At 45.4% G+C, this 16,804-nt stretch overlaps 1 protein-coding gene across 3 annotated transcripts in view; it reads right to left on the minus strand.

Moving 5' to 3' along the window:
* The window catches only part of Astn2 (astrotactin 2), a 989,271-nt gene extending 972,885 nt beyond the window's left edge, over positions 1 to 16,386 (minus strand). For all 3 annotated transcript variants that reach the window (XM_052176645.1, XM_052176644.1, XM_052176643.1), the window contains exon 1: positions 15,809 to 16,386. In XM_052176645.1, the coding sequence (XP_052032605.1) occupies positions 15,809 to 16,286 (478 nt within the window). In that variant the 5' untranslated portion in view covers positions 16,287 to 16,386. The remainder of the gene's footprint in view (positions 1 to 15,808) is intronic.
* Between the last annotated feature and the right edge of the window lie 418 nt (positions 16,387 to 16,804).

Raw genomic sequence — 16,804 nt, forward strand, 5'->3', positions numbered from 1 at the left:
CTTTTTAGTCTCCAGGGACCCAGGGACAGGGGCTGTGCTAGCTAATTTTAAGTCAACTTGGCATAGGCTATAATCATCTGAGAAGAGGACATCCCAATTGAGACAATGTTTCCACAAAATTGGTTTGTAGGGAAACCTGTAGAGAATTTCCTTAATTATTGATTGATGTGGCTGTCCAGTTCACTGCGGATGGGGCTACTCCTTGGCTTGTTTTCTTGAATTCTTTTGGAAAGCAGACAAAGCAAGCAAGGAATAGCAAGGCAGCAATCAACTTTCCTCTATGGCCTCAGAATCAGGTCCCTGCCTCTGGGTACCTGAACTGTCTGTGTTCCTGTCCTGACTTATTTTCTGTGATGAAAGGTGTTGTTGAAAAGTAAGCCATATAAACTATTTCCTCCCCGAGTTGGTTTGGTCACATCATGGGGTTTCATTATGGCAATAGAAACCCTGACCAGGACAGGATCTGAATTGATGGGTGTCTGAAAAAGTAAGCTTCAGGCAAGGAGGCTAGGGTCCTTGGGTAAGCAGGTTTAGTTGAGGGAATGTGAATTAAATTCATTACCCATGCTAACTTCTTCGATTGACTGGTAGTGATTGATGAGGTCTTGGATCCAGAAGGAATCTGGAGTGACGATTAGGTGATTGATTAGCAATGTATCTCATGGATTCAGACGTGGAGAGCGACAGTATGACCACACATATTCTCCTTTCATAATTCATTCGTTCTTTCTCTCAGCAAACATTTATGAACTGTCAACTGTGTATTGGGCTTCACTCCAGGCACCTGAAATTCTAGCAGCTGCAGTGGAGTAGCCTGGAGAATTTCTCCTGTTATAATATGCTGTGTGGCCCAATCCTCCCCAACTCTCTGAAGAAGAGAAGCCTCTTGACATTTGCTTAATCCTGGCTGAGACCCAAATCGTCACTGTCATTTATTTGAAATCACACAGTAAATGCAGAAGCAAAAGCAGGGTTCTGTTCTGCCATCACAGTGTGCACATCTCAGAGCTGCAGAACCCACTCTAGTTTCTAATCCTTGCTGCAGCCATTGCAAAGCCATGGACTCCCCCACTACTTATCAGATCACTCTCCTTCCTCCCCTTCCCCAATCCTGTTTCTCCTGCTGTCTCTCTGAGAGCAGAAGAGACCTTCTGTTCTCAGTTTGGAAGCAAGGAAGGAGGTGAATGGGGAGCAACTCTCTAGAGGCCTCTGGCATTGTTTGGAGAGACATTTTAAAGAGGCCAAGAGAACAAAGAGATGAGGAGAAGGTGAGCCTGGAGAGACAGTAGGAGGTACAGAATTGGTAGAAAAGTAATTGGTTACTTTGAGTGGTCAGCTTCTTCAGTCTCCCTCCCTGGAGGAAGATAAAGGAATGAAACTGAAGAAGGTTTTCCCACAAATTAGTGAGACTGGACTTGAAAACTCCAGTCACACCTGGGCTCAGAGCTGAGGGTTTGATCTTTGAGGCCCCATAAAGAAAGCAAAGTGGGAAGGGACTAAGGCTTCAGGCAGGCTGCAGTTCTGGCCTCAGCGGCAGCTCTCAGAGGGAAACCCTCTCCCTCCAGGGCTGCTGCAGAAGCCTATAGCCGAGAAGAGCTTCACAGATGATTTCATTCAATCACATCACATTAAAGACAGAGAGACAGCCCAGAAAAGAAGAGAGGCTTTATATTAACATCAAGCAGAATGGGTACCAACTCAAGACTTCTAATGGCACATGACCTCATCACCCACCCACTGGGTTTCATGAGGCATTTTATCCACAGGGCTTCCTGGTATGCAGAAACTTTACCCAGTGTCCCTATACATTTTAGTCAGCACACATTACAGTCAGTGTCCTGAACTTCAGACCTCGAGAAGCAAAAGAGTAGACAAAATCCTCCCTATCTCCAGAAGCTACTGAGTCAAGGATTTTTATGTACAGGGAAGGATATGAAAGCAGGGTGAAACTTTGGCTAGGGAGAAGATCTTAAAGGAGGTGATAGTTGCGTTTTGTGAGCCAAGAAAAGAAACACGAGAAGATGAACTGGGAAAAGGCAAATTATTTAAGATTTTGTGGACCTTGAAAGGGAATTAGGATTTTTATCTTAAGAGTAATTGGAGGCTTTAAACAAGGAAGTAGCAAGAAGCAATTTGCTTCCTAGAAAAGATTGCTCTGGCTACTCAGCAGCAGGGGTGGCCAGCTTTTTACATAAAGGACAATTGGTAAGCATTTTCAGCTTTTCAGGCCATGTACTCTCTGTGGCTACACTGTGCTACCAAAGAGCCACAGGGGCCGCGAACTCCACAGAAACAAATGAGTGGGGCTGTGCCCCAGCAAATGCAGTTTTATGGCCACAGGAGTTTCATGTCACTGTCATGTATCAATTAGGACATGTTCTTATGCCTCCTGATTTTGCAGCCTTATTTCTGATGTGTTTATCAGATTACAGGCCACTCAAATTTAAGCAAAGCACTGCATTTAGCACATAAGCCATGGGCTGCAATGTAGAAGGAAAGAGAAAGTATCAGAAGACCAGTGGGAAGACTAACTGTCTCAGTCAGGGTTTCTATCCCTGCACAGACATCATGACCAAGAAGTATGTTGGGGAGGAAAGGGTTTATTCAGGTTACATTTCCACATTGCTATTCATCATCAAAGAAAGTCAGGAGAGGAACTCAAGCAGGTCAGGAAGCAGGAGATGATTCAGAGGCCATGGAGGGATGTTCCTTACTGGCTTGCTTCCCCTGGCTTGCTCAGCCTGCTCTCTTATAGAACCCAAGACTACCAGCCCAGAGATGGCACCACCCACAAGGGGCCCTCCCCACTTGATCATTAATTGAGAAAATGCCTTACAGCTGTTTTTTTCTCATGAAGGCATTTCCTCACCTGAAGCTCATTTCTCTGTGATAACTATGACCTGTGTCAAGTTAAGTTAGTGCAAAACCAGCCAGTACACTAATTTTTGGGTGGGTATGGTTTGAACATATATGACAACATATAAAGTATGAGAGGCAGATTTTCTTTTTTCTTTTTTCTTTTTCTTTTCTTGTATATTTTCTTTGTTTACACTTCAAATGTTATCCCCTTTCCTGGTTTCCCTCCACCTCCTGGAAACTCCCTATCCCATCCTCCCTCCCCCTGGTTCTATGAGGGTGTTCTCCATCCACCATACTCCCACCTCCCCACCCTCATTTCCCCTACTCTGGGACTTCTATGAAGTATTCTTAGGGCCAAGGACCTCTCCTCCCCTTGATGCCTAACAAGGCAATTCTCCACTACATATGAAGCTGAAGCCATGTGTACTCCATGGTTCATGGCTTGGTCCCTGGGAGCTCTCAAGGAGGGGAGAGGGGGGTGTCTGGCAGGCTGATATTGTTGTTCTTCTTATGGGGTTGCAAACCCCTTCAGCTCCTTCAGTCCTTTCTCTAACATACCCATTGTGGACCCTGTGCTCACTCCAATGCTTGGCTGTGAGAATCCACCTCTGTATTTGCAAGATTCTGGCAGGGCCTCTGAGGAGACAGCCATATCAGGTTCCTTTCAGCAAGCATTTCTTGGCATCCACAATAGGGTCAGGGTTTGGTTACTTTATAATAGATGAATCCCCAGATGGGACAGTATCTGGATGACCTTTCTTTCAGTCTCTGCTCTACACTTTATCTCAATATTTACTGCTGTGAGTATTTTGTTCCCCTTCTGGAGAACCAAAGCGCCCACACTTTGGTCTTCCTTCTTCTTGAGCTTTTAGTGGTCCCTGAATTGTATTTTGTTTATTCTGAACTTTTGGGCTTCTCTGTGAGTGCATTCCATTCATGTTCTTTTGTGATTGTGTTACTTCACTCAGAATGACACTTTCTAGTTCCAACCATTTGCCTAAGAATTTCATGAATTCATTGTTTTTAATAGCTAAATAGTACTCTGTTGTGTATATATACCACAGTTTCTGTATCCATTCCTCTGTTGAAGGACATCTGGGTTCTTTGCAGCTTCTGGCTATTATAAATAAGCCTGCTATGAACATAGTGGAGCATGTCCTTGTTATATGTTATAACATCTTATGGGTATATGCCCAGGAGTGGTATAGCTGGGTCCTCAGGTAGTGTTATGTCCAATTTTCTGAGGAGCCACTAAACGGATTTCCAGAGTGGTTGTACCAGCTTGTAATCCTACTAGTAACAGAGAAGTGTTACTCTTTCTCCAAATGCTCACCACCATCTGCTGTCTCCTGAGTTTGTGATGTGAGAGGTGGATTTTCAAAAGTTACTTTACAAATGAATTTGTCTAGAAGATGGGGTGAATAAAAAATCATGAGGCAAGGACAGTTTGGGAGGTTATTCCTTAGTTAGATTACTGATCTTCTGAGATGGGAAGGTATAGATTAAGTGAGCCTAGGGATCAAATTCAATGGTACCACTGTGTTATCTTACAGGAATAAAAACATCAAAATTAAGGTATCGAAGTAAGATACATTCTGCTTATTCCTATTTAGATTTTAGGTAACTACTGAGACAATATTACTATTGATACATTTCAAATAGAGCCTGTGACTTGTTTATAGCAAATGAATATTCATCTTTCTTTCATCTTACTCAAGCTTACTGCCACACTTTGTATTGCTATTGCTGCATGTTAGCAATCATACCAGGTAAGTATAAGCATCCCAGGGGAAAATATTCTTTCTAAGTGTAAGGGAAGGGAAAGAAGTGAGGCATCTTTGAAGAAGCAATAGTGATAAGGTGTGTTCTAGGAGAGGGAGTGGTATTCCCACCCTGAAGCCAATAGTTCAGCCATGTGTACATCATCAGTGAGGGTATGGCCTCAAGTGAGGCAAGGAACATTAGAAGGTCAGCTGAGGTCATGCATGAGCCAGGACATCTCAGGAATTCTCCCCCTCAACCCCAAGAGATGTGTCCTAGTCGGCACCTTGTGCTGACTTGACCCTCTTGTCCCAGAATTTTTTGCTGGGAGACTCTAGGCTTGACTGTAACTCACAAGAATTGCTAACTTCACACAGAAACACACACATATACACACACACACACACACACACACACACAACCGCCTGAGTTGAATAATCCTTTTCCCTCTACAAATCTTAGTAGCTCAGGAGGCTGCTGCTGCCTGTGAAAATCTTGAGGAGTCCAGGTAATTGGAACAAAAACAGCATACCCTAGGCAGGCAGCCTCTCCCCAGGACCCCTCAGATGGAGTGCTGTCCATATGGAAGTCATCAGGAGGTCCTGAATGCTGGTGAAAGGATCAGTGCTACTGGATAGATACTTTAACAACCCTTTGACGCCTGGCTTTCACTTAGCCATCAAGCAAAGAAGACATCTCTTGTGCCTTTCCTTGCTATCCTACCCCCTTGCTTCCTCCACCCACAAGCACCACTGAAATGATTCCCCCAAATGCAGCTATTACTGTGACTGGAAATTTCTTTACTGCTGATTCTGCTAATGGAAATGTTCCTTTCCTTTTCGGCTGCTTGCAAAGCCACTCGTGACTTCCCTGCGTGCCTGAGAGTAAGGCTCTGTCAGCCAGCCACCACCAGAAGGCAGAGGAATATCCCCCACCTGCTACGCCAACACTCCCCAGCCTTAGACTCACTGCTTCAGTGCTTCTATGCCTAAGGTATCCTCAGACAACCCCAGAATTCCCTCTTGCCCCCACTTCCCCATAGCTGGCAGAGATCAATGGCCAGTTTCATGCTTTTGTGCCTTACTGACAGAGGAAGAGGGAGAGAGAGGAGCAGCATAGGCAGTGAATTCAGACATAGACAGAGGAGGAGGGAATAAGGGCAGTCTATATTCAGAATTTATTCATACCTCTACCTCTCTCCTCACCCTAAAGATTGCTGGTGGCAAAGAGGTATGAAACATGCTGAGCTATGCTGGACACTCAGGGTCTCTTTGAGACTCATAAGGCTTAGTGTAAGTAAAAATTGTACACAGTGTTGGGTCCAGACTAATGGTTAGCTTATGGAGAGTTCACCTAAGTGAAATGGCAAAGAAATCTACACACATGACTGTTGCAGTCCACGCAATTTACTGACAAGCAAGCAGAGGCTGACTTATAGAGACAGCATATATGTGTGCTAGTTAAGACATGAGTGCCTTGGAGTTTATGTATCAGATTTTGGATGACCCAAATTGGTACATGTTTCACTTCAGCTCACTTCACGTCCATCAGAAGTGCATTGCATTCCATAAAGGTTCATGGAAAATGAACATCTCTTTGCTAATTCAATGAAGGATCTATTTGTCTGGAACTCAACACAGGCATATAATCTCATTCGAATGCTCTAGAAGAACATGCAGTATTTGATGTTTACAGCATTCTAATATATTTTGTGCTTAAAATGCATGCATTCCACTTTCAAGATAGAAAATAGGGGGAAAATGTATAATACTAATTAAAAAAAACCAATTCAAAATCAGAGTTGAATAGAGGTATGAAAAGAAAATGTACACAGCCAAAAATCAACTATGTACCTCAAACACCAGACACACTGGCCATTGCTAAAAAGAAAACATCAACCTTCTATTAATTCCTGGAAGGACAAAGTCAAAAGTCTTCTATAAGGCTATACCTAGCATAAAAGTGGGGCATTCGTAATGAATGGGAAGATGGAAGAGTCTGTAGGCTGAGGGAAAAAAGAAGATGGGAAGAGAGAAGAGAGGAAAGGAGAGAGGTACCCTAGAAGACACAAAAAGAATCTCCACAAAGTGGAGTTTGCACTCCAATCAGGATTATGGATGGCAGGAACATTGAGAGAATATGAAGAATGGTCCAGTGCTCATGGCAAAGAAGCACTGATCTCTCTCTCTCCTCTCTCTCTCTCTCTCTCTCTCTCTCTCTGTGTGTGTGTGTGTGTGTGTGTGTGAGAGAGAGAGAGAGAGAGAGAGAGAGAGAGACAGAGACAGAGAGAGACAGAGACAGAGAGAGACAGAGAGAGACAGAGACAGAGATATAAGTGGTGTGGTGTATGTGTGTGTGTGTGTGTGTGAGAGAGAGAGAGAGAGAGAGAGAGAGAGAGAGAGAGAGATGGGGAGTACTATGGAGATGGTAATTCAGCTACATGTAGAACAAAAACAAGGTGCTTAGCTCCCCTGAGCCTGTGAGACAGTCACACAATAAGCCCTATATGAAAAAACTGTCTTGTTAATAAAATGTGGTAAGAAGTAAAATAGGGTGAACAAAGAGACCAAAAATTCACAGTTTCCCTGATTTTGTGCAGCCAGAAAGGCAGAGAGTGCAGAACCAGAAGAATCAGGCAGAACTGGTTTTATAGCTTCATAATAGCTATACAGTTTGGAGTATGTTTCTCAGCTTCTGTGAGGTCTATCCTTGCTTGGGACACACACAAACCACATTTGCCATTCAACAATGTGGAACACATAAAACAGTAGCAGGGGGGCAGGTGTTACATGGAACATAATTATTGTCAGTAGATGGTCACAGTTTCTAGGATAATGTTAGTAACTTAATACCACTGAATTTTTACTCTTCTCATCTTTGGTTGCCTGGGGTTTGCCCTTCCCTAAAGAAGGAGGATGACACATTGGATTAGGAAGTCAGTAATATAGGATGTGACATCTGCCCTGCCATTGACCTGCTAAGGACATCTTGCTTTCTTCCTCTGACATATGATAATCTCAGAACATGTTGTACAGGTTATCTTCTGAAATGTCCAATTTCTTATTTGCCATAAGACCAAGTTCTAATGCTTTCCTTGGTTTTCAAACTCATAAAATAAGGCCTATACACAAATCCCGCTCTATTTCCTCATAGTCTACTGCCTCACCTCTATATGCATCACGTACCTCGCTCAGATGAGAGTAGAAACAAAGGTGGAAAAGGTTCTTAGAGCTCAGCAGAAAGAACCTCAGAAGAGGTGACATTCAATCTCATTCTTAAAGGAAAAGTGCAATTGACACACCTCTCTGGGTTTTCCAGTATGGATTTAGGAATGAGATATAGCAAACATGAGGTTCCCATTATCCATGATCTGTATACTGTGCCAGGCCAAGCACACAGTGATTCACTCTAGTACAAAATGAAGGGGGCTTCATGGCTGCTTGGAGATTGCACAGCAAAGTATCACAAAGAAGGCAAGGAAACATGCACTGTAAACTCTGCTCTAATTCTACTTCAGGCCACGACCCCTTCTCATCTGAACCGTCTCTGACGTCTGCTTCCATCCTTTCTCCTCTCAGAGAAGTGTATGATGCCTTTGAAATGCAATTCAGAGTTTGTCTTTCTTTCACCTAAGATCTTGCACATCCCATGGAATCCCACAAGGAATAAAAGCCAAACTCCTGATAGTCACCTGTCAGGTCATGTATGACTTGGCTCCTGACTACCACCTTGCCCTTCCCCTTCCAACTCCATTGATTATCCTAGGCTGTGTGTTGGATTACCCAGGTATGTTCTTGAATTGGGTCTTTCAGGAATTGCTCTCTGCTTAGGATATTCCTTTTTAGATTTTTTTGGATGATAATTCATTTCTCCTAAGCCTTTATTCTAATCTTACATTTTCAATAAACTATTCACTCTATGATATTTTATATCACAACCAAGTCCCTCATCTCAAAACTCTGAATTCTTTTTTCTTCTTTTATTTATTTATATTTTTATAGAACTTGTTTCTTTCATATACTTTAGAATTTCATTATCACATATAATTTTGTTATATAACACAGGTACATACTCATATGCAATGCACACGTGCAGATGGAAGATAAGCATCCTGAATGCAGTGGTTCATAAAATTGACTCTTGTACATATCCCATGATTCCAGAGAAGTCAGGCATGCCAGAGGTGCTTGATAGCTCTCCAGGGACTGACTGCTGTCAGTCTTTATACTGACTGGGAGTGTTCAGTGCTGATGGAAAGAGGTCTGGAAAGGCTTCAGTAAAAAGTTGGCATTGAAACCCAGTCTTATATGGAATGGGAGAAGGAATCTTCTGAAGGGGTGGTGAGGTACTTATAGATTGAATGGGAAGGGTTCTTGTAGGACAACATAATAGAATGTGATCTTGGGACTTGCACAGTTATAGAGTGCTTGAACTGTGGTCTACGAGCAAAAACAAAATGCCACATGAAAAGACCCATTATATTGTTTTGGGTTTTTATAAAATCAAGTGGATATGAGAGACTACCTAGAAAAGAGACTTCTAGGGGCAAACAAATATGTACTGAAATAGTAGCACAGAGAAGTGTTGCTGAGCCCAAAATTGTCCTTAGCAATGCAATGGAGGAAGTACTTCTCTCTCATGGTTAACATCTTATATTTGTATAATGTCATTCCCAAATTTCAACTCACAGACTTGGCTGAATCTACATTCTAATGTGCCAGTGATGAGGCTACAATATCTCAGTCTTAAACTTAACATTTCTCTTAACAATGCCTACCCCTCTTTCATTCTAAAGAGAAGTCTTTCTGGAGGTTGTTGTCAAAAATACCTACAGACAGTAGGAAAAAGTCAGTTGAAAGCAGACATGAAGTAGCAGTAAGCAGAGCAAGCCCTGCCCAGCACTGCTGTCTGTCTACTCATGGGGCAGAGAGCTGTTTGCTCTGATGCAGGGAAGGGAAAACCAGTTCTGGCTGTAGTTAATCTTCTGTTGCCACTAGCTGGTCAGGAAGAGAACTAGGGGAAGTGTCAGCACAGCAAACCAAGCATGTGTGCCTGCTGTAACCCAGCTACAAATATGACCATTCCTTTTTCTAGAGAAGAACAGACCTCTCCTGACCACCACTAAGGAGAAAAATTCCCTTTCTCCAGGACCAAAATCCACTATCTGACAGGTCTATTTTGTAAAGCCTGGAGCCAATCAGCTGGGTACTTGGGCGGGAAAGAAAAATTCAGTTTTTGTAAGGAGATGCTTTTTCCTTGAGGTTTAATTTTTTTTTTTTTTTTTACTTTTATGACAGAAAAGGAGAAAAGTCCAGTATACTCTACGATGTTTAGCAACACTGCATTCGCTGAGATGCGTCAAAGTTAGTCCTCTATCCTTAAGACGTCCAGCATTATGAGACTGTGAGCATGATGGGAATGTGAGATTTAAGATCCCCGTGGTGAGCAGTGATCTCTGAACTTGACCCATTCGGGTGTCCAGGTTTCATTCTTGCTACATGACACAGAAACTGTCGATTCAAGGCCTTCTGACTGCAATCAAAGGACTCAACAGCAATACAGTTTCAGGACGTCACTTAAGAGATCGCTACCGGTTTCCAGCTCTCCTCCTCTCAGAACAAATGTCCATGCCCTCTCACATCAGATAAGACCTATGGTATATCAAACACGAGTATGTGAAGCAAGATTTGCGAGAAGACTAGTCACAGTTCCTACCACAATTAAGCTCTGGGTCATGCTAAAGCCAGCACAGATCTGCTGTATCATTAGTGTCAACACCACCCTCCAATGCACAAATATACACCACCTCAGACATTAAATCTGGATGACTAGTATTGAAAAGGAAAGGGATCTTCCCTTCTCCCTACCTAGTTCCTTCTCTGTATCATGGTGCTCTCTGAGAGCAGACAATGAATTTCTCTCTGCCTTGAGTGTTAAATAGGTTTCATTAGCTTTGAGCTGGAAAGAGTTGAGTGGAGCATAGGAAAAAAACATGGCTAGAAAAGAGGGAAAGAAAACATGCAAATCAGCTCAGTTTACACAGCCCTGCTCCACTGCAACCTATAAAACCTGTTTTACAATTATCCCCCATCACAGCAAGATGGACACTGAAACTTGACTGTTACCCAAATATTTCACTTAATGACTGACGGCGTACAAAAATTGCTTGAAACATAGCATTATTTTGAGATAGTCTCCCACTTTTCCATACCAGACTCTCTCACAACTGAACAATAGCATTGATATTAACCAATATTCTGGAGTCAGGATTCTCTTCGGAAGACACAGCTCACTTGTAACCACTGTTCCCTCTTCCAGATGAAGGGTATGGATCTTTAGAATCGAACCAGACATGAAAACAGACACATAGTCTCTATGGCCATATGTCCCCTTTCTAATGTTTGAACAAAAGCTGCTAGTTTCTCTGTGAGCAGTGACCTCATCATCTTCCAGCATCTTTGTACTATAACCTTAGGGTCAGCACATGAACTGCTGGACAGCTCCCCCAGACTGTCTTTACTTTCTCCCTTTGCCTTTAGGACATTTTTAACATAAGACTCCCCACAAGAGCACAGATTCCTCATTGTGCATTGGTGACATTTGAAGGAAACTTCTTCAGCCCTCTGTGAACTGTTCTATGATTAAATTCTCTGCTTGCAGCCACTCTTGGTTAGGTGCCTAGTCCTTTAACCTACCTTTGAGTATCAATTTCTATGAAGCCTTCCAGAAACTGTCACTGGGCTGATCATTGTACAGATCTTCTTAGCATTTTATATCATATATTTCTCTTCCACCTAAGCTGGTCAATCTCTTGCAAGGAACATCCTTTCATAGGTCTAGCATCAGAATTTTACTGGATATACACATCCAGGTGCATTTAAAGGTAGACTCAAGGACTGTGTCTTTCTTTACATCCCTACCGGCTATAGATTGCACTGTTATCCTGTCAGGATTATTCAGTAGGGCAAGTTACACAGAAATGGTGTTTACTCAGATTTACCACTTTTTGTTCTCCTTCAGCTAAATCAGGGCAGGTTGTAAAACATTGTAGCCTGTTGACTATAATGAACAGAAGAAAGGATTACATCTCTCTATCCATGGGCATGAAAGTTAAATCCAGGTGCAGACTATGGGGGTTGCCTGACAGTGGACAAGGACTGTGCAACACACAGGTTCACCTCAGAAGCCCTTCAATCCTTACCAACACCCCCATGTTACCAACAATGGAAAACAGAAGTGAGAAGCACAAGGAGTGAGTCAAAGTGACAGAGTAGGTCAGAGCACTTCAACTTCATAGAAGCTTTACACTAAAGAATTATTTTAGAGCTCATCTACCCACTCATATTAAAGCACAGAGAACTGAATTTCTGGAGGGATAAATGACCTACTCAAGGTCACAGTAAGCCATGGCAGACATTACTAGATCCTAGCACTAAGTTTCCATGTTACATTTTAGCACTCAAATTCTCTTCAAATTTCTTCCTAGAATCTTTGGCACCTAAAGGCTCAATTTTTTTTTCTGCTACAGAAAGTGTCCACAAATTTCCTCAAATCTATAGATATGTCTTTTTTCCCTGATGTCATCTCTGCACTTTTAGGAATCATGGAAAAGTATGCTGTTGAGAGCCCATAATCCTAGGACTTCATTATTTAATTCAAGTATCACTTTCAAACCCTCCTATTCAGCTTACCAACACAGTGGTGATTCCTACAAAGATGGTTTTCCTTCTTGTTGATACCTAGAATGTCTCTCTATTCAATTCCTTGTCCCGTATAAATAGCACACATTGTTCAGAATGCCAAATTGACATCTGCCAAGAATATAAGCATCCAAAAGACTAGGATCCCAGTTCCAGTTCTATACGTACTCACAGTTCCACTTTCTACTAGAACCTCTAAGGATGTGTCCTCATCCATCAAATGGAATTACAGTAGTTCATTCCCCATATTATTTTGTGTGAATTAATAATACATGGCAAGAACAAAATCTCAGCATGACATTAAAGATTCAATAACTACTTGCTATTCCTTGATCACTTTTAGGAGCATTTTACTTTGTCAATGCCATTGACATAATCAGATTCAAAATGAGAGGTCCAGACATTGAAAGTTGGGAAATCTTCCACATCTAAAATGAAATCCCTTCTACAGAGCACAGGTCTGATTTAATGGGAGAATGTAGGCACAAAAAGGAAGGGATACAAAGAAAAAGAGTTCTATCCCTCAAGAGTTACCGATGGCAAAGCTAATAAGTCTAATTAAAAAAAAAAAAAACAGGATGGAATAAAAAAAGATGACTTCAGCAAATAAGGATGCTAGACAATGTGTGCCGAGGATTATACTAAGGGTCCTTCACTAGGGTTTTTGTATTTTTTTTTCTTTTTCTGCAGTCATTAATACAATCAGCAACTCTGAGCCCAGGACCCAAGTCAAGGCAGGGAAGGCTTTGCCAGACAGCATCATCCCCTAGTGGTGGCTCCACACTCCCCACTAGTGGCAGGATTTGAGCCCCGATTTTCTACCTACAGCTGTTACCCCTCCCTAAAAGGACAAAGTTGTGAAAATCTAGTCTAAGGGTCCAGAAGCAAATGCTAGACAGCAGGAATAAAGAAAGGTTCAGAGGTGCAATGGGCTGCCTAAGACGCTTGGGAAGAGGTGAGCATAAATAGCTCCCACTGCCCACCCCCTCCGGTGCTGCCACCAGCCCTCACTGCCAGCCAGCCTGGCCCTCTACGAGCTCATTGTACACTCCATGTTTACATGCAAACAGTCTAAGACCAACACAAATAAAAAGCCCACGTCTCCCTACACAGCTCCTGCTATACCCTGCCATCTGCTGAGTACCTCGCTAGCCAAATCCCTGTCTGGAGCTCTTGAGCTGCCAATGCAGGACTCTGGGGTGGGAAGAGGGGTGGAGGTGGGAACCTAATTCCCCATGTGGGTCCAAAAAAGCTCAGTAGAGCCAAAGAGGCAAATATCTTTTTTTTTTTTTTTTTTTTTTTGCCTCCATTCCAGGGACAGAAGTTTGCCAGTCACCCAGCTCCTGGCTGCGCATTAGCAGAAGGCTCCAAATGAAGGGTACCAGGGACTCTCAAGCTTATTCTGAGGAGCACAAAACTTCCAGCTCAGGATTCTGCTGACTCTTGAAAAGAATTATCCTCTTGAAAGCCGAAGTTTAAAACGACATGAAATGCGGGCTCCAGAAATTTGGGGGCACCTCTCTATCTAGCTGGTCCTGATCCTCACATTCTTGATGAACTTGAATGCTCTGGAGTTCTGACTGACAGTGGAGGCACTCACTACTTATAGGCTCTTTCTCCCTCACTTGGATGAATATTAAGAAGAATCTCCACTCCTGGCATTTCATAATATCTTGAAGGGGAGATATGTCAGAATGGAGGGAAAGGGGCATAGTTGAAATAGGTGAGAATCGCTTTTGTATATTGGGAGAGCATACCTACGCACAGTCAACCAATGGGAGGTAATGTTGAGCCTGAGGGAGCTTGGTGCCCTTAAGAACTGCATCTAGACACTTCTTTACCCGCTTCCTAGGATGTGAGCAGTATGTGTGCACATAGGAAACACTACTGTGAGTCTGAGTGCATGTGTATAGGGGGCAGGGGGGAGGGAGGGAGGAAGAGAGAGAGGGGGGAGGGGAGAGAGAGAGACAGAGAGAGAGAGAGAGAGGGGGGGGGGCGGAGAGAGAGAGAGAGAGATTGTATTGTACAATACTGCCACAGGAAGTCTGGGAACCCACCAGTAGTTTTCCTGCTTTGCCTCCACTAGAAAGCTCCATATATTCATGTAACAGCTAGTCAGAAAAGCATAGTGCCTCCAAACTTTGTGGGTAGCTTGGCCGCTGACTCAAATGCATAAATGAAAGAGAAAAGAGGGAGGCATTAGAAAAAACAAAAACCATCAGGGCTCCCAGAGGAGTGTGAAGTCTAGCTCATTACTCTGCAAGTCTTTTTCCGGAGAGCAAAGAGTTAACCTCGGAGGTTCCAGGCTGTCTCCTAAGTATGCCAACCTCTAAAGCCCGCCTTCTCAACCCTTGAACAAGATTCAGATCCCCCCAAAACAAGGATTCTGCAGAAGCATCTCTTTGGCGCCTCTCCCGCACTATTGTTGGCCTGACTCCGACAACTAATCGGGGCCCGCGCCCCCAAGAGGGGAGGGGAGAGCGAGAGAGCAGCGAGCGCGGGAGAGCTAAGGGGAACAACATTTTTGTAAACGCTCTCTGAGATAATTAAGCTATCAATTACCCGGGTGGGAAATCAGCCGCGCTTCCCACAGCTCCAAGGAAGGGCCGACTCCTCCGGGATTCGCGCTGGGAATCAGCAGGCGGCAAGCTGCTGGAGAACTTTCTGATTAACTTTTCTATTTGAGCCCCCTGCCCCCATCAGTTTCCTCTTCGGTCCTTGTCTTGCCTTTATAAATATTAGCCCAGTAAGTGAACAGCGATGACAAGCCTCCTCGTGACTAGGAGTGATGGAGAAAGGAGACGGTGATAGCGGGGATGGAGGGACAATCTAAAAGTGGAGATCTTGGGCTCAGAACCTCAGTCTTCAAATATCGACTCAATCGATTCCAGCCCCATTTTGCAGAAGTCCAAAACCGAAGCTCAGAGGGGAAGCGACTTAGCCAAGGTCACCAAGCCCATGAGAAGGGAAAGCTTTTGAGGACTGGGTCTTTCCTTTTTCACGTAGCTACTCTGAATTGATCCTAAGAAAACCCGTCTGGAAGGGCAGAATCCACAACTCCAGACTAGAGAGAGGGGGCGGACAACTGGTGCTGTCCAGAGGAGCAGTGAGCAGCATGACCGTGAACTGGCTTCAGGGCAAGGGTTTTCCTTGCCCAGTCCCTGGTCAGAGCACACTACGAGACTGGGGGGTCTCCTGCACCTGGGATGCAAAGGGCGGAGCTCAGAGAAGGGATTGCAAAACTGAGAGCCAGGTCCCTGCTGTGGGATCCTTGGCACGCCCCCGGGCTCCCAGAGCGCGCGCTCCAGGACCTCCTGCCCCACACTTCTTTACAACCACCTGTGCGCCCTCCGGGCCCCTCGGGCTGCCCTTTGCTAACCCTGATGGGGCAGCCTGGAGCGGTGATCCCCAGGGCGCCCCCACCCGTCCAGCATCACTTAGGGGTTCTGGGTTTCTTGGGACGCCGCGTGTGCGGCGGCTACCCTTACCCAGGGTGAAGAAGGGCAGCTCAGTGTTGTCCAGGTCATCTTGTACCGCGATGCGCCCGGGGAGCTCGTTACGCACAAAGAGCAGGAGACGAGACTCCGCGGCTGTACCGGCTGAACCCGCGGAGCCGGGGGACGCGGCGGAGGCGGCGGCGGCAGCAGCTCCGGACCCGGCTCCGGTCCCGGCCCCAGCTCCGGCCGCGGCCCCGGTGCGAGCACCGCTCCAGCCGATGTCGCTTTCCCGCAGAGCGGGCAGCGTGGATACTGTGACGGTCTTGAGCCGGCACGGGCTGTCGGGCTCCCGCGAGGCGGCGGCTGCCGTGGCGCCGGCCAGCAGCGGCGGCGGCGGCAGCAGGAGCAGAAACAGCAATAGCAGCGGCGGCGGCGGTGGTGGCGGCGGCCCCGGGTGGAAGCCGAGCCTCGGCCGCCCTCGAAACCCCAAGCCGGGGCCCGGGCTGCGCCGGGCGCCGGCGGCGGCCATGGCGGGAGGGGCTGCGGTGCTGCGGGCGGTGGCGACCGTGAAGGAGGAGGAAGAAGCAGCGGTGGAGACAGCGGACACTGAAGCGAACCAGGACGCCCGAGCTAAGGAGCCTAGAGAGCCACTAGCCAGCAGCCCCCAGCTCGGGGCTCCGCCTCCCGATCAGCCCTGGACCGCCCCCCCGCGCCGCCTCCCCGCGCACCGCCGCCGGCCCCCCCTTCTCCTGCTCCCCTGGCGGACCCTGAGCTTTTCGGAAGCTCCGCCTGGCTTTGGCTTCGTACAGGTCCCAGTAGCTCCCTCCCCTTTCTCAGGATTCCCCTAAAGCCTTCTGCACAGGGTTTTTCAGCTCCAACACCCCTCTTGAAAATTCTTTACACTTAGGGGCCCCTCCTGAGTCTCCTCCAATCTCTCTTAAGTCAATTACCTTAGCTTCACCCTACCCTTGGCCCAAGCTCCAGGGCACCCGGGAAAGCACCCTAGCCAAGCCTTGAGCAAGCCCAGGCCTTGGGGGGTGGGGGGAG

Source organism: Apodemus sylvaticus, chromosome 3, assembly GCF_947179515.1.
Source record: "Apodemus sylvaticus chromosome 3, mApoSyl1.1, whole genome shotgun sequence".
Classification (NCBI taxonomy): Eukaryota; Metazoa; Chordata; class Mammalia; order Rodentia; family Muridae; genus Apodemus; species Apodemus sylvaticus.